Genomic DNA, 17,782 nt, shown 5'->3' with positions numbered 1-17,782 from the left:
TTGTTTTCACGTGTAAATGATTAATTTGTGTGTTATAGTGGGTTCCAGAAAAGGGACAAAAAGGCCAGCGTGATACATGAACAGTTTATAAAATATACACAGAATTTACAGTTGTGACACCAGTTCACAATATCTACAAACACATGCTTGAACATTGCTCTTGCTTCAACCTCTTTTCAGTAAAATGAACTGATATAAACGGGGCTGGTCTCTTCGAGACGTATCTAAGCTAAGCACAGAGACAATGATGTTGTAAATTGTAAGGACATTCAGTTGCCCTGGTGTGTGGCCGATTTATCATTCTGGGGCATGTCCAACCACAAGTCTTCCCTGGGTTTTACATTGTTCATGTTACAAAGATGAGAAGGAAAGCAGGGCTGAACAGATTGTGGCACTAGGTGCCTTTGAAAGAAAGCTTTTCGGTGGAGGAGTTCTTATTACATTACAAACACATTTGTTTCTTAGGTCCTTCCACAGCACATTTTAACAATATAACATTTACAGGGACTGACTTATGAATTTGAATGATGGCACATGCTTACACCCAAACAGTGTATGGTATAAGTGTGTAAGTCGTACGCTATAGTGTGGATGCAGGTATTTGTTTGGCCCAGCACAACGACACCTTTCTAACAGTTAATCACGGTCTTCGGTCACGACCTCAGTAAGTAGAACAGGTGATTTAGTGCTGGGCTAAAACAAAAACCTGCGCCCACACCGGCCCTTTTTGGATAATACCAGGCAGCCCTGGCCTGAAGCAAGTTATGCAGGACATTTCAATGGAAGAATGACAATTAATTACCAGCTGTGCATTTGAAATAAGCTTGATTGTGGCTTCACACTCATTTGTCATATACAGTGTGACTCCTCTGTCCAGTACAGTAGCATAGATGAGTGGTTCTTAACAGTTCATAATGATACAAGCTTGCAAAGAAATACATGTCTGAATGGCTTTGGATTGCACTGTGGAGAGACCCACCCCTCGATTGAGAGCCGCTTTTTCCTTCAGTGCAGTGATGTGGCTCAGGATCTCCGGATCCAGATTGTATCCTGTTCCCATGCCAACTGGGGTTAGAAGTTCCTCGAGAGGATGAGCAATGACTGTTAGTGGAGCCCAAAGAGGGAGTATTCCAGTCAGCAGGGTGTTGTGTGCTTCACTGCACAAGAGTGACTCCAGTCGGGTGCCTGCAGTCATCTGCGCTAGCTGTCTCAGCTGCCTCAGCTGCGCTGTCATGCAGCACAGCCACTGCGCAGCACAGATGGTGGATTAAAATGGTTAAAGCAGTGGCAGCAGCCTGCTCGCATGACCACCTCATACATGTGCCAAGGACACAGTGCAATATGATGGGCCTGCAGTTAGGACTGGACATTCTTATTTGGAGGGAAATGTTTTCTGAGTCATTCTCAGGTCTTTTGACAATAGCTCTGGTCTTGGAAACAAGTCTCTAGCCTCTTCAAATAATAACAAGAGTGAAATTTCATTGCATTGATGTTTTTGTTCTTCGGATAGATCAATGTCATGTCTAAATTGCTGCACAAAACCAATTCCCTGTTACAAACTTGGACAAATTAAAGCAGTGTGTTTGTCATGATGAAAGACCTGCTCTTAAAAAGACAAGGCCACCATTCATTTGGTTAGACTAGACAAATAGATTTAATTATTTGTGGCCTAATGTCTGGAAATAGAATCCTGGATGTGCCCTTATTTCAGAACGTTCTGTGACAAATGATTGAGTTAAAGCTTTTTGAAGTTTGACATATTCCTTTAAAGACCTTTGTTGTGCAGAACTGATATGTGCTGCTACGTTGTCAACAGACCAGGCAAATTCTGAAATATATTCAGCAAAAATGATGCCGAATGAATCATAATTCAGTCACAGGTGTTCTGTAATTAGGAGGCAAACTCAAATTGGAGTTTAGATAACAGTTAATTTTTTTTAAATGCTGTATCGTGAAAATAAACACCGCTTTGAAGGGGGATGTGTCCCAGGTTGTAGATTTAACAGGAAAATTGAGTTGCTGTTGGAATTCCTGAGATAAACATTTCCCAGTGCTGAAAAACATTTGATGTGCCCTCCCTAGGGCTTACAGTTGGCACAGGTTGAAAGCGGCACTACACTAAACATGCTCATTAACAAGGAACAGTGATGTAGTCTTCAATTTGCTTTCCTCTATCAATTACACATTCAGCCTCACTTATCCACAGTCTGTAGAATGCGCTTCCTTTGACAAACATGCCGTTTTCATTTTGGGTCCTTGATTAATCAAATTGAAAGGAGAAAAGAATCATTGTTGTATTCTTAGATGCTATGCTAATGGGAACCAACACTGGAAAGCTCACACAACCTTTAAAGAATGTCACTGGGCTTAAGATATTGGAGAATCAACATATTTGCCACATCAGGCGGATAGTACAGACATAATTTCAACACAGGTAGAAAATACTTCTGAGGGGAAAATATAACAAACCTTAAATAAGAAAAATTTATACAGCAATCCAGTGATTACATTATGCTGTTTTCTCTTGTTTTTTTATATTTATATTTTTTATATTTTTTCTTGATTTGGCTCGGAACTCCACTCCACTTTAGATTTGTAATTTACATGTGGTTAAAGTGCACATTGTCAGCTCATTATAAGGTATTTTCATGCACTTTGGTTTCACCATGTAGAAATTACAGCACTTTTTATATATAGCTCCCCAATACCCTTTAATAAAAGTTAAGAATCTGCACTCTAACCATACATGAATTGTGTCATTACAAATCTAAAATTGTGGAGTACAGGAAAAAATGTCTTTGTCCCAAACATTATGGAGATCACTGTATGTATATTATATATCACTGTGCAAATCATATTTGATTAATATAATTCACAGATATAACAACTGTTTGATTGCATTTTTAAATACAACTTGAGGAGACCTAAAATGAATATAAACTGTCTAATTTAAATCCAATTAGACAGTTTTTCTCAATTTTGTAATAGTGCAAATTATACAAAGAACATCTGTATTTCATTTTTTCTTAAAGCACTTTGGGGATTTACAAAATACTTAACATCACCTCACTACCTCCACAGTAGGCAAGCGAGCATCACTGAAAAGTTTAGAAGAGTTAATGAGCGGATGGCCGTCAAAACGAACGCAAGGCAAAAACCAAACGAAACACAAATAAACAAAACATGTAATAAAACCTGTGGCGGAGACCAGCTCCTTTAATAACGGGAGGTTTATAACTTCTGGAGGGAGAACGGCCCTCAGACCTGAGCGACCGGCCTGCTGTGGGCGTCGGCCTCTGTGGAGGGGGCGGGGGGTTCGCCCAGGGGGTGGGGAGTGGGCGGGGCGGGGGGACCCAGCTGGTCACTGTCAGTGCTGAGCTCCTGTCTCCCCTCCTCCTGGGCCAGGCTGTTGAAGCGCTCCACCACGCAGTGGGCCGTGAGCCTGGCTTCAGGATCGTGGTCCCAGCACTCAGTGATAGTGGCACACAGGATATTCATCCCCTGCACGGGAGGAAGAGGAGTCACTCAAAAAGGCTGTTCCTTATTTATTTATTTTTACATTATGTCAGTTATAGTGTATGTTTTTGACTGGCCCCACCAGTGAAGGATATTTGAAATATTTCAAAGTTTCTGGCAAACTTCAGTTGGAATTATCTCCACTCCCAGAAGTACTATGCTTTTTTAAAGAACAATCTCACTTGCTCCTGCCATCTTCCAAAAGATTTATGAAGGTAAAAATGATGTCACATAGTGCTCTTTGCTCTCTAGTTCTATACTTACAGTAAGTGTCAGAATGAGTTTACCAGGCTTGGTCACCGCATCGCAGTGAGTAATAAGAGTCTCCATCGCAATGCAGTCACCAGTAGCATGTTTGCATTGAGCCTGGCTCTCTGGGCTGGGACGAGGGGGGCTCTACCTGGTGTGTCATCCAGCTGGCTGGGATGTCGGGCCGGCCTCGGTCCCTCAGAACCAGGTCCCTCATGCTCTCCACGCAGGGCTGCTCGCACACCTTCGACCCGAATGCCGGCTCATAGCTCTTCACCTCTGCCAGAACCAGAACCACTGGTTATACCAGACTGCTAGACTGTAGTATTCATCAATACTACCTGGGGCTCCATGGAGGAAACCCAGGGGAGCCTCAACACGAGCAATGAAATGATAATGTGGTTTGACGTCTACAGCAGGAAATAAAGTGTTTTAATTGTTGAATACTGCTACTGCTGCTAGTGTGTCCATCCGGCTTAGTCTCATGGCTTGTATCTTAACTACTCTGTTGAACCCCAGGCTTAATGCAACAGTGAAAACAGACCATGCTATACACTGGTTTGCCCTCCAGGGGGCAAACATGCACGTCTGTCAAACCTGACCATAGTGAGGTTAACCCATCTCAGTGAAACCCTAACGTCTGACGAGTTGAGGTCAATTCCGTTTTCACTTCTGTCATTTTCTGAGAAATTTTTAATGAGTTAACAGAAATTGAAATGAAATTGACCACAACTCCTTGACGCAGAATCAGGTCCTACAGGATTAAAATATACAGTTGTGTGTGGATATTGCAGTGAAGATCTAACCACCACCGCAAATATAAATCAGTGCAGATAAACAGCATACACTATGAAGTGGTGTCCACAAAGTCTTACCCCCTATGACTTCACAGCGAGAGGCCATCTCCCACAGGACGAGGGCCATGGAGTAAACATCCATCTGTTTGAAAGCCTCCAGGTCCTCCAGGTTAACTCTGGACTCCAGGACCTCTGGTGCCATGTAGCGTGCTGTCCCCACCTAATGCACACACACACACACACACGCACACACCAGCCAGGGAAAAACAATCATGAAATGCTATGTCCTTTTTAAACTTCTTTCATATGATTGCACATTTTGCTTAGTTCCATTTTGATGAAAATTCTCAGTTATCTGCAGACACATCTAATGATATATACAGATTACAAACACACTGCCATCAACTTAATACAGATCAAAAAAGAGCAGCAGAAATCAGTTGCTGCTACTGTTGATTCTGAATTTAATTTTTTGATCATGGTCTTTGTTTAAGTGACCCGACAAAACACAGTTGCACTGGGTCACTGAGGCCGGCAGGTATCCTCACCTGTCCGCTGTTGGCGAAGTCATCCACGGTGAGGGACAGGTCGAGCCGCAGCGCCAGGCCGAAGTCGCAGAGCGCGCACTCGCCACTGCTCTTCACCACGATGTTGCTGCTCTTCAGGTCGCGGTGGGCCACCGGCACCTTGGGCGTGCCGCAGGGCGCGTAGTCGCTGTGTAGGTGTGCCAGGCCCCGCGCCACCGAGCCCCCCATGGCGCACAGCTCCGCCCAGCTCAGCACGTGCCCCGTCAGGAAGTCCTGCAGGTTCCCCAGCCCGTGGTAGGCCATGATGAGCCAGTACTGCCTGGGGGCGGGGCCCGCGCCGTCCCCGCCCCCGGCTCCGCCCCGCTCCTCCGCCGTCAGAAACTGCACCACGTTCTCGTGCCGCAGGTTGGCGTCGGAGAAGATGGCGCGCTCGTTTCGCCAGGACGCGTACTCCACGGCGGGGAAGATCTTCACCGCCACCGTCTCGTACTGGCCGGCGGCGCTGTGGTTGAGCCGCGCCCGCCAGACCTCGGCGAAGCGCCCTTTCCCGACCAGGGCCTCCAGCTGGATGGGCAGGTGCTCGGTGTTGTGGTTGAGGCAGTTGGCGCGGGCGGACGAGGCCTCAGAGCTGGCGTCGTCGCCGGGGCCCAGCAGCTTGCAGCGGTAGTCGCCGGGTGGCACTCCACCGGCCCCCCGGCCCTCAGGGGCCTCCAGGGACTGGTAGTGGGTGCGTTTTGGGGCCCAGTCTTTGGGCTGCTTGCTGGGCCTGCGGGTGCGGTACAGGTAGAACCCAAGAGTGGCGAAGACGGCCACCAGCAGCGGCGGCAGCAGGCTTATCACCACCACGGGGATGACGTCCTTACTGCGGAGCTTGGAGAACCCTGACACACAGACAGGGTCAGAATCGTTCTACAGATACAACCCGCCTTAATACGTTTCCCCTTTCTCTCCCACTTTGTAATCCGTTGTATTCCTCAGCAGAGCTCATTGTTCCAGCCCCCGCTGCCACCCCCTGGACAGCGCAGACAAGCATGCGCTTCGAACCGCATGACGTCAAACAGCACTTCTTATCACACGCAGTCTACAGGTGGGGTTTGCACAGAGTTGGATGAAGACAATTAACGCCATGACAGTAAGTGTTTCTAGATCATAGTAATGTATTTATTATGGCTTGTACAGCTCTGGAAAAAATGGAGACCAGCCCATATTTTGGGACACATACCCATAAACTGTGAAACTGGAAATTTGATGTGGTCTCTTTATTTTTTGTTCATATGTTTAGGCATTACTTATTTTACTGTCTAGAGGTTGTAGGTTCAAGTCCCAGGTGGGTCACTGCTGTTGCACCCTTGAGCAACATACATGACATGAACTGCTCCAGCTCACATGCAGCTGTGTAGATCGATAGTGTGTGAAAACGTAATATGTGTAAGTTGCTCTGGACAATGAGGTCTGAAAGGTAAATGAGCAGTGTAGCGTGAGTGAGTGACGTCTCGCGGTGAGCGACGACGGCGCGGCGGCTCACTGTTACCGTTGGGGCCCTTGTCGAATATGAGCTTGTCGTTGCACTCGGGCTCCTCCACGCAGCCGCAGACGAACAGCAGGCCCTCCTCCGCGGGCTGGCGCGCCATCACGCATTCGGGCGACGAGTAGTTGGAGAGCACCACGTTCTCCAGGGGCTGCTTGGGGTTGTGGCAGAGCGTCCGCACGCTCACGCTGTCGTTGTCCTGCTTCCTGTCACACGCACACGCGGGCGACCGCGGAGTTAGACGGCCGCAGCGTGGGAAAGGTGCAGTTTTATCGGCGCGTTCCGAAATTAGCGGGGGAACTCGGAACCGAGCTAAAAATAAGCCCACAAAATTTCCCAGGTTTTATTTTAAGGGCTTCGTGGAAACCCTCAAGCAGAATACTTAACCTGAATTACTTGAGTAAATATCCAACTGTTTAAATAGATTACATGAAAAAATGCAAACTATGTGAGTCACCCTGGTTAAGGGAGTCTGTTAACAGTATAAATAATGTGCGGTAATGTAATAAGGGTCATGTTTGAACCAGGACATTCTTTGGGGTCACAGCTGAGCTTGAGGCTACTGGGAGACCTGGGGCGCCCCTGTGTGAGTGTGTGTGTGTGTGTGTGTGTGTGTGTGTGTGTATCTGTGTGTTTGTGTGTGTGTGTGCTAGATTTCTTTGCAGATTATCTATGAATCATTCAATGTACTTTAATTGAAAACATGCCTTTTTTTTACAATCCTCCCACCTCCGATTTGTAATCGCAGAATGTGCCACCCACACATGTGCAAGCAGCACTGCAGCGAAAGTGCATACGTTCCTCCAGTGCTCTTTCCCACAAGCCACACAGTACAATGGGAGAGGCGTACCTCTCTCTGACGACAGCCGCTAACGCACGCTAGCCTGGCACGATGCTGGGAGAACATTAAGCTCTAATGTTTAATAGGGGAAGAGCCCTGGCTCCTTCCCCACCCTCCTCCCAGGGGAACCATGCGGACCGTGTCCCACCACTCTGGGCTCCTGGTCACTGCTGGCTTCAACACGCTCCGGAGCGCTTCCATCCCGTTCATTCCCACAGTTTAGTGTCAGCATCCAGGTGTCCTCTTTCACCACTGAGGACTCCAGTCTGACCCCTCTGTCCACTCGCACTCTGAGTGAAACTCAGCTCCCAGAAGGCTTCATGCTGTGCTCATTCTGTCCAAATAGCCTGGATAAGTTGGGCCAGCTTGCCAATTATGTCTATACATGCAGACTGGCATGCACCCCAAAAATGTTACAGAATTGCACAATCAATTTTTTGTTTTTATTAATAAAAACTAAAATGTTGTTGTGTGTATGAGTGCATATATATACTAATATATATATATATATATATATATATATATTTACACACACACACATACACCCACAACAACAACAGTAACATGATTTTAACTAGAATCATATCACTTGCCTGAAGGAGATGGACAGGCCACCAGCTGTGGCCACCAGCACAGGAATGTGTGAGTAAATGATCTCGGTGGTGTGTGCAATGGAATCAAGGTGGGTTCTCCTCAGAACAAGGTTCATAGCAGCTAAGACATGGATCCAGATTCTGAAAAGATTCTGCTCTAAATTCAACCAGATTAGATCCTTCCTTTGATGGGCCTGGAATTTCATTAAACATTTGTTCTTTATTAGTGTGGAAGGAAAGGTTTTCTGCCAATTTCCTGTTTGCTTCCTGCTGTAACCCCTCATAAGTTACCAGCTGGCCATTGCCCTGTGTCCTCTGTATTTTTAAACAGTGATGATTCAGCTAGTTTCAACTAGTCTCTACAACGCTCCTCAATGGCTTATCAAATCAAAACGTCCTATATTCATGATATGATTGTACACACTGTCCAGAGATTATTTCTTGGCACCTGAACTTTTCCACTGGGATCAATACTAATTTCAAGCTCAGACTGTTTTATATGATAAACATGAGGTATTTGGATTGCAGTTTAAAAATGCAAGTACTTGACATGACTACTTTCATTTACATACTGTAACATTAATATGTCCCAGACATTATGGAGCCCTGAAATGGGGGGCTAAGTATAAAAAGTGCTGTAATGTCTACAATGGTGAAACCAAAATGTAGAATAATACCCCTTGATAATCTGCACTTCAAATTTATGTGAATTGTTTGATTACAAATCTCCAATTGTGGAGTACAGGGCCAAATCAAGGAAAGAGATGTCTTCGTCCCAAACATTATAGAGTGTTCTACATATGGCAATCATATACACACATGATTGAGCATTCCAAATTGGCAGGAAAAAGGGCCAAATAAGGCATTCAAAACAGAGAATATCCAGCACTGTGTTAACCCTGTCTTGACAGCAGGCTAAATGACCAGCCTAGATTGCCCTGTTCTTGTTCGCATACTGTAACCTTGGGAACCCCTTACAGGGTTTGCCGCGGTTGTGTTTTGGTGTACGCTGGCACAGGGACTGGCGAGATGCAGTTACCCACCATACAGCCACGCAGATCTCCTCAGACAGGACGCAGAAGGAGTTTAAGGAGCAGTTGCTGTAGCACACGCTGTCCTCACACACTGGGACCGTGTAGTCACACCACCTGCACAGGTTGGTCCTTATGTTCGTAAATGCCAGGGCCTGGGCATCTGCAAAACAGGCATACTTGTATTAGTCAAGAGAAGAGAACAGTATATGTCAAGCAATTTAGAATAAGATGGATTAGCTACCCATACAGTCTGCTCGGGATGAACACTGACCACACAAATGATTTTAATTGTAGGGAGGACAGGCAGTCCCACATTCTTGGCTTGATCACAAAATAACCAATCACCACTGCCACGTACGTCTGACGCAAATGAGCATTCATGCATTTCGCTGTAAATATCTCTCTGAAAAGGAGAACTTGAGATGTTTGCATTGCTATATGACAGACTATGTGGGCCTACTGTACCACAGCAACACTGAGACACTCCTAAAGGGACGTTATCTCTTGCCAAACTCTGCTATAATAACCGCCCTCTTGCCACAGAGTGTTCATTTACAAGAAAGAGCGGAGTGTCCACTGCCAAGCGATACTGTAGCAATTCGGATACATTCTGGCCACGTTCATTTGGGCGTATGTGGAAGTTTAACGGTTAATAGATGAGAAAAGTAAGGAACTATTTATCTAACCATAATCACAAAAACATTAGCTAATGAGGATAATGATAAATTGCCCCTGGTTTGGCTTATGGAAATGCCTTCAAAAGGACTGCGTCTTGGACTGCCGTTAAGTAGGCCATCCAGTTTGTTCCTAACCTCTTGTCTTTCCCGTAATGTGCAGAAGTGTAAACATCCTCTAAGCTCGCAAAACACACACTGCCTCCTCTGTTGAGAAAATATTCTTTGGTATGTTTAGGGAGATGTATTCCTTTGTCATTTTGTCATTTTAAAATGAACAAACAGTCAGATTACTTTTACTGTGTCTCCAAAAACAGAAAGTGGTGGGGATAAAAAAATAAAAAAATATTTGAATACTCTTAAGAGCCTCTCTCTTGATGCATCAATGATTACATGTCAAAAGCATATTAAGCTCAATGTTAATATATAAGTACATACATAGACGCTAAATGACAATGTAAGGTAAAATATTGGTATCTAGTCAAGAGTGTGACTGCAGTTGAGCTGGTTCCATAGCCTGGTGGAAATTGCAGCTTGGTTTCAGTTTGGTTTTAAGCTGGTCCAGCTGGTATGAAGCTGATTTTGAGATGGTCAAGCTGGCAACAAGATGGTTGAGATAACTTTGCTGACAAGTTGTCCACATCCAGCTGGTGGGCCAACTTGGTACAGACAACAGACCATCACCAAATTCCAGATGGTATCCAGCTGGAATAGAAGCTGGCTCCAGCTAAATTCCATCGTAGGCTGGTAGCTGGATTTTCCACCAGGTAGAGAATGAATAGTTTTCCTTCCCACAGTTCTGTGTTTTACATCTTTTGACTTGTGCAGCAAAGTGCAAACTGGCAAACTATGACTAGCATGCCATTACAATGTGTAGCGCGACATTACAAGGTAGGTAATGTAACAATACACATAACCAGAGAATGTTGTTGCATTTCTCATGTAACAGAAGTAAGTAAAGTCATTCAAGCTCAAACTGGGACCAGGGTAGTAAGTCCATTACAGTACCCTGGTTATGTTAAATACTATTTTAAAATGAATTTGCCAAAATAAATGCCAAAAAATTTTTAAAAACCAAGATCAAGTTAAAATATTTTTATAGATTTGCCACCACAGGATAGGAGTATCAACCATTTCACACAAAGACAATAAATGAATAATACTGACATGAAAACACAGTTTTTTTTGTACCTGTTTTCCACAGGTGTGTATAGTACAATTATGTTTATCAGTTTTATGAAAGTGATTCTAAGCTGAACAGTGCCTAGGAAAAGGCACACATGATTAGCTATTTTGTACACAAAAATAAGACGGCAGTAAATCATTGACTCACATAGAAAATCTTTTTTTTTTACTTAAACCACTCCACATGTGTTTGATGTTATCTGTTGTTTTTAATTTGACCATCTGCTATCTTGTCACTGCTTTGTATTTGTATTTGCTAATACAAATTCAATATTGAAAAGATAAAAGGGGTGGTGGTGGTGTTTCAGTGCTGATATGTGCACTGTAAAACAGAAAGAAATTGAGGTTAAAAAAAATAAAAAAACATTTTCTGTGATTTAAAATAATGGCTTATGGCTGTCAGAGCGATCTTGCCCTTTTTAAAAATCTTGCTTCAGACTCAAAGGTTTCCCTGCATTCTCCACAAGCTCACATCCAGAGCCTTTATCAGAGAATAGACCCCAAAGGGCTTGTTAGTTACTTTTGACTGTGGAGGCAAACTGCTAACGATAAAGTAATGATGAAAATGATGATAATGATATTGCTGATGGTCCCGGTAACGATAATGATAATGAGCGATCATAACTGCAGTCACCACCAGTACATCAGGCACCAAGCCCCACCAAGCAGCTAGGCCTCAAAGCTCAAAGTGTGTGTGTGTGTGTGTGTGTGCATGTATGAGAGAGAGACAGAGAGAAAGAAAAAGAGAGAGAGAGAGTGAAAAAGAGGAGAGAGAAAGAGAATGCACGTATGTACAGTAAGAGAGAGGCTGTATGTATGAAGGTGTGTTCTGTGTGTCTGTATGTTTATGGTGCGCAGGAGTGCATTTGTGCGGGTTCACGTGTCTGACATTGCGTTTTTGTACGCGAGTCTGCACGCATGTGGGCCTGTGTGTGCTTGTGTATCTAAAGGAGGATGGAACAGGCTGTGGTCTGACGGCCACGGTGACGCTGTTGTAAGAGCACGCCTTCTCCACGCCTTGTACCTCTCGTTTCCCAAATCAGCCGGCACAGTGACTGCCACATCACAACATGCTAATTGCTGATTAAAGCCAGATGAAGGCCTTTCGCGTAGGGAGAGCGGCAAACTAACCAAGCTGCGCAAACATTGAACGAAACAGTACGCACATTTCCCTAACGGCTTCCAGATGTTAGCCAATGCCCAACATCAAAATATACACCATGAAAAAAAGGACAAAAAGAAAGGAAACTAAAAGGCTGGATAAGCAAAACGAGAGAGAGAGAGAGAGAGAGAGAGAGAGAGAGAGAGAGAGAGAGAGAGAGAGAGAGAGAGAGAGAGAGACAGAGAGAGAAAGAGAGAGAACCCCCCTCCACAAACTTTAAAGTAATTAAACTCAGCAGTGAGGGCTCCAGAAATAAATTAAAGCCAGAAGTACTTCTGCCAAAGCCAGATTTAAAGTCCTGCCCCTCTGTGCCTCTGGGAAACCCAGTGACCGCATGCTTACAAGAGGCCCTGAGATGTTTGCTTGCATTTATTTGCTTTTCAACTCAGCTAGCTTTACTCCAGTTCCTTGTGTGCTCCTAACGTGAGGCCAGATTGTGTGTGTAGCTGCGCACATATCTGTGAATTAATGCATGTGCCCTCATGTATGTGCATGTGTATGCGTGTGCATGCATGTGTGTGCATGTAATTACTTAAATATTATCTAAGATGGTGGATGTCAAGAAGGAACAATAAACTACAGTTAAATACCATACACAAAACATCTTGGAGCGCCATTTTCATCTTGCTTGTATCCATTAATTTACAGAGGGGAAAAATTGCACACTTTAACAATCTACAGCCAAAAGGTAGCTTCTGGTTATTTTTCTGTTTAATCATTAGTGTCTAGGGCCTTTGTGATTAATTTGATTTTTTGTGCATTCTCCATCCAAGGGGCACGTTAGGGGGGAAAATTACCAGTAGATCTCATCCAATATGTTTAGTTCTGAAATTTGGCCAAATTTTGACAGTCCTGCCATAAAACACTGTTTAAGTACATGTCATTTTTTTGGCATCCTACTAAAGCACACTGTGGACTTGCTAATGCTAATGGGTGCAGCGATGAGTGGGATGTTGCCTGGGATGTGAGAATGCAATGGTTGCTCACAAAAATTGTTGTATGGTAAAGGAATATGTTGCAATAATCAATTTGCAGTTATTTCATCGACGCGGTAAGCATATATAAACAAGAATATATTCAAACAAACTGGGTAGTTACAGACTACTGTTCTGTATTTTGTGCAGCACCATTTTTACAACACCTGAAGAGATATATGTAAACTTCTGTTTGTCAACAATAGGTACCATCCCCACAGTTTTAATGCAGTGTAATAGAACAGTCAGCATCTTAAATATTGCTTAAATATTCAAGAGTGCAATTTTCATCAGCTGCTGCCCCATCAAGCACAGTAATCCCAGATAGCCAGCAGGTGGCACACCATCATCATTTAGGCCTTATTGATGCAACTTGCTTTAACTTTTCTGCTACCACAGCATGCCAGAGGAAAGCATTTCCTGAATAAATAAATAAGATCACAATGAAATTATCAGGCCTTGCCAAAACGCCCATCCCACCTCACATAAAAAACAAACACAGTTACAACTCCATAAATGATTTTTTGCAGCGGTTTGGGGATTTTCATTGTTTGGAGAATGTGATTGGAGCTGAAGCGGGAGGGGAGGAGTGCGATACTTGACACACAGATAAACAGCCTCCCCTGCAGGAAAGCGATGCTTTTATTGCATTACTTTTGGTGCGGTTTAGTTATACCAGCCAGAAGCACAGCAGGAGACTAATTCATTCTTACACCAAAGTCGATGCAAAAGGCTATTGTCTCATACCCATATAATTTATATTTATTTGCCTGATTCAGCTAATATTTGTCCATTTCTGTTATGGCGGCTATTTTTGTAGCCTGACAGATGTTTAATTGAACCAGTGAGGGAAATATACAAGAGTCATTGTCCTCTGAACAACAGCCAATCAAATCTCATTCAAACGGAGATGGTCCATTAGCATCATATTACACATGTGGGTCATTACAGTGTTCCCATTGTGTAGTGTAGCCTTGACTTGAGGGTAAATCATTAATGCTTTGCTATCGCTGTACAGTGCAGCATCTCCCTCCCACCCCCCTTCAAACTTGGGAAGAAAACTTGATGACTGTGCTGAAAGGGTTCCAGCTTGTCACATGCTACAGAATTCAGAGAGTTTCCAATCAAGTTTAGTTGATTGAAGAGGGCAGACAATGGTGACGCTCCCAAGTAAAGCAAGGCAGAGCAAATAACAAGAAACGTGACTCTGTGCATGACTGCGTTCAGGACTGTCCATGGTGGTGATTACCAAATAGCTCCTCTGTCTCAAGAACAGTGCTACTGTTTGTTAAGGCACAGAACATATGACCACCTCTGAACTGACTGTCTTAAAGTTCTTCACTGATCACCATCAGTCAAACAAAACATCTTCAGGCATGGTGTAAGTTTGGTGGGGAAGCCATTTTCATTTTTTGCCCACTGTTTTTACTCTGTGGCTTTACTATGCTCTGTACTCAGCTTTCCTGACCTTGTTGTCATATTGAAAAGACCCCAGGTGCCCCCCCCCCCCACCCCCCCACCCCCACTGCTGAAAAGGGCTTCAGCTAACATGCAGCAAAGATCATAATGCCAAGATTTGTTTCCTGCTGTAAATTTCCATTGCAGATGGCAGTCACATTTTTGATGTGGTGCCTGGCTAATGCATCTTTAATCTTTACAGAAGAAACCCTGTTTTTAATTAGCAGATGGTGTTTTTTACCTTCTTATTGCACAACAAATCATAGCCTGCCATGATATATTTTATCGGTGAATGATTAAATTAGCTTAAAATGCTCAGATAAGCATTTGCCTGCTGTTGGATAGCAGTGCCTTTGCATTTGTGTTCAGATTGAATCCTGATTGTTTTCATTTAGATCTTATAGAAGCCCAGAAACGGCTTGAAGGAAAGGGGGCCATGCTGTTTGTTGAATCTTGTTCAGTTTGTGTTTGTTGTTTCCAAAGATCTTCTTGATAAATAGCCCCATTCAATATCCATGTAATTAACATGCATTTCCAGCTCTGTTTTCTATTGATTTGAAATGTTTATATTCCCCTAAATCCAAGTATAAACAACACCCTGTGCCCAGGAAAAAAAATATTTACAATATAGTGAACTTAAAAGCCCAGACAAAACTAATGAGGCATAATTGCACTTGAAAATGAACTGAAATTTAGTGGACAGCCTCATTTAGATGGTTCCACAGCATCACATCTACTAGTGTGATTGAAACTGATGTTCAGAATTAGCATTGAAATCAACAAAAATGTTATGCAGTCAGAACACTCACACACAAAAGCACAAAAGTAAACCCTACAGCATTTTCATAACTTTCATACAACACCTATCAGCAGTCCTGGAGCTTTGGGACATGTTGTGGTTCTACAATATTCCTTTAAATTCTTCAATTTACTTACATACTAAATGACCCAGCATACATAAGGGAACTGTTGTGAGTATGTATTCCTTCTCCCATTTTTGTAAGTCTATAATAGATAAAAGACTAGTGGGATAATGTCAACCTCTGACCAATTGTTTGAACAGTGATGAGTTAACATTTGTTAAAGGAGAATAGACAAAATATGTACCTCGTAATAATTTATCACAAAATTTCAGAGAAGCCCGCAAACACACAAAATGAACGGCAATCACACAAAATTGTATATCCTTCAGGGTGGGCTCAATAAACTGCTTCTAAACAGAATTTCACGATGCTGATACTAAAAACCAGCTTGGCTCAAGATGACTGCACCCAACTAATGTAAATAAACTGCTACAGTATGTAGGGGCATATACTTTGGTTTTGTGACTACTCATAAGAGACATATTGCCTAAACATACAAACATGAGGATGTTAACACAGTCGCCTATTTAAACTTATTTCATCGGTGAAAATAAGAACAGTCTTAATTAATTAATCTGCCCATGAGCAGCCACACATAATGGCAAAAATCGTGAAGAAAGTGCCGCATTGCCTATTTCATTGCGATAGCCTACAGGAATCAAAGTCAATATTTGTTTAACCTAAACAATCTCGAATAGCACGTGCCGCACGACAAGGTATTGTGGAACACAGATGCATAAGATAAAAATAAAGGCAGTCGGTTGATACATTGCCAGAATTAAAAACTGTATTTAAAAGTCTAATTCAAAATAAACAAGACATTGCGAAAAACTTAAGGCGATTCATTTTAAAGTGACTCAAGTAGCCTCAGCAACCTATGTGCAAACGTTTTACAGAATGCCAACTTTATGTTTGCTTTTAATGCTCACGTTGCTATAATCATTTCACTTGAGTTTTAATAATGTGTGTTTCAGACTACATGGATGGCTATGCTTTCCATGGGAAGCCTACAAGTGTCATTTACGTCACAACCGTAACCGAAATACAACACTTAGGCTTTAGTATTTGAAATGTATAAGGAGTGAGTTTAGTTTTTAGTCACCTTCTTCCATATGATAGCCTAAAATAGCCAGATGTGTATCCACAAATGTTAAAGCATGCTCACCTAGGCTACATGTAGTAGGCTGCTGTTATTATTAATTACAACACTGAAAAGGAACCAAAGAAACCAGTGTTTCACGAGGAGAAAACAAACAAGATTCAGTTGCAAGCGTAATCCCATTAAAAGTCCCCTCTCCCCCCACCAAATACAAGACTATGGCTTCGCGAAGTATAGTGGAAACAATGGACACTTTAAAAGTGGAGTCCGGGTAAAGCAGCCACTTGGATACTCACAGAAAGACAGAAGAACAGATGTTACGACTGAGCAGCGCCCCATTCTCTTGACAGAATCAACAGCGGCACTAAATGTTCAAAACCTGTCGATCGGCCCCTCTCCTTTTCCCTTTCTGAGAACGTGTATGAGAGAAAGCGACGAACGAGCATTTATTAAACTTAAATGCACTTTAACATGGGTTGCTTGGACTCGGAGTCTTTGGCTGAGATTCTGTGTAGGCGGACCCAGATGTTTCTAATCCAGCTGCGCGAAGGGGCCCGCCCAGGAACTTGAGTTCATTAATATCGTCTTCACGAACAGAGATAGGTCCGTGAGACTGGACACTTTAGAAAAGCAAAAGTTATGTTTTTTTCAGTTGTTTTTTTCCTGATATTACAAAGAAAAAGTTTAGCATAAAATATTTAAACTCTTGTAGCCTACGCCTACATGAAACCTTGTAATGAACGAAAACAGACTTTACGGAATATCCTATACTAATAATAATAATAATAATAATAATAATAATAATAATAATAATAATAATAATAATAATGTTGTTGTTGCTGTTGTTGTTTTTATTTATTTTTAAACCGATGTTCTTATTATCATTGATCTAAACTGTAACATAAAGCATGGACTTCTTCCTTGTCCATCTGTTCAGTGAGAAGAACTTAATAGTGTTTTCCAAATGTAGGAGGCAGTAAATCTTACCAGTTTTGGGTGAAATGGGCCTAAAATATATGCTACAAATGCGTGTTTTGTAATTCTTTCTTTTTTCTTCGACTTCTTTTTTTTGATATGTTGTCAATCGTTGAAAACTGTAAGTTTTAACAGTGCCTATATGTTAGACAATTCGTCAACAATGCGACTGAGAGTTAATTAAGGACAAACTGTCAAAGCATTAGATTTCTATTTTAAAGTATAATTCACAGTTGCTATTTAACAATAACAACATTATTATTATTATTATTATTATTATTATTATTATTATTATTATTATTATTAT

The 17,782-nt window shown here is 42.6% G+C and overlaps 1 protein-coding gene across 1 annotated transcript; it reads right to left on the bottom strand.

The window, feature by feature from the left end:
* Nucleotides 1-70: 70 nt before the first annotated feature.
* Nucleotides 71-17,031, bottom strand: tgfbr2l (transforming growth factor beta receptor-like). The gene is made up of 7 exons (XM_064310746.1): nt 16,797-17,031; nt 9,095-9,245; nt 6,621-6,823; nt 5,111-5,970; nt 4,641-4,782; nt 3,917-4,044; nt 71-3,501 (listed from the first exon to the last, which is right to left on the bottom strand). Exons 1-7 carry the CDS (start codon nt 16,837-16,839, stop codon nt 3,259-3,261), a joined length of 1,770 nt encoding a protein of 589 aa, XP_064166816.1. The 5' UTR covers nt 16,840-17,031; the 3' UTR covers nt 71-3,258.
* Between the last annotated feature and the right edge of the window lie 751 nt (nt 17,032-17,782).

Source organism: Anguilla rostrata, chromosome 15 (assembly GCF_018555375.3).
Source record: "Anguilla rostrata isolate EN2019 chromosome 15, ASM1855537v3, whole genome shotgun sequence".
In the NCBI taxonomy this organism is placed as follows: domain Eukaryota; kingdom Metazoa; phylum Chordata; class Actinopteri; order Anguilliformes; family Anguillidae; genus Anguilla; species Anguilla rostrata.
The sequence above is the reverse complement of the archived record's forward strand: the minus strand, read 5'-3'. Positions and strand labels throughout refer to the sequence as shown.

Excerpts from the sequence above, each read along its gene's own strand:
- tgfbr2l (XM_064310746.1), bottom strand. The coding sequence starts at position 16,839 with ATGGGGCGCTGCTCAGTCGTAACATCTGTTCTTCTGTCTTTCT. Across the intron at positions 9,246-16,796 it reads ATCTGTTCTTCTGTCTTTCT|ATGCCCAGGCCCTGGCATTT; the intron begins GTGAGTATCCAA and ends CCTGTTTTGCAG. Across the intron at positions 6,824-9,094 it reads GAGATCTGCGTGGCTGTATG|GAAGCAGGACAACGACAGCG; the intron begins GTGGGTAACTGC and ends TGCGTGTGACAG.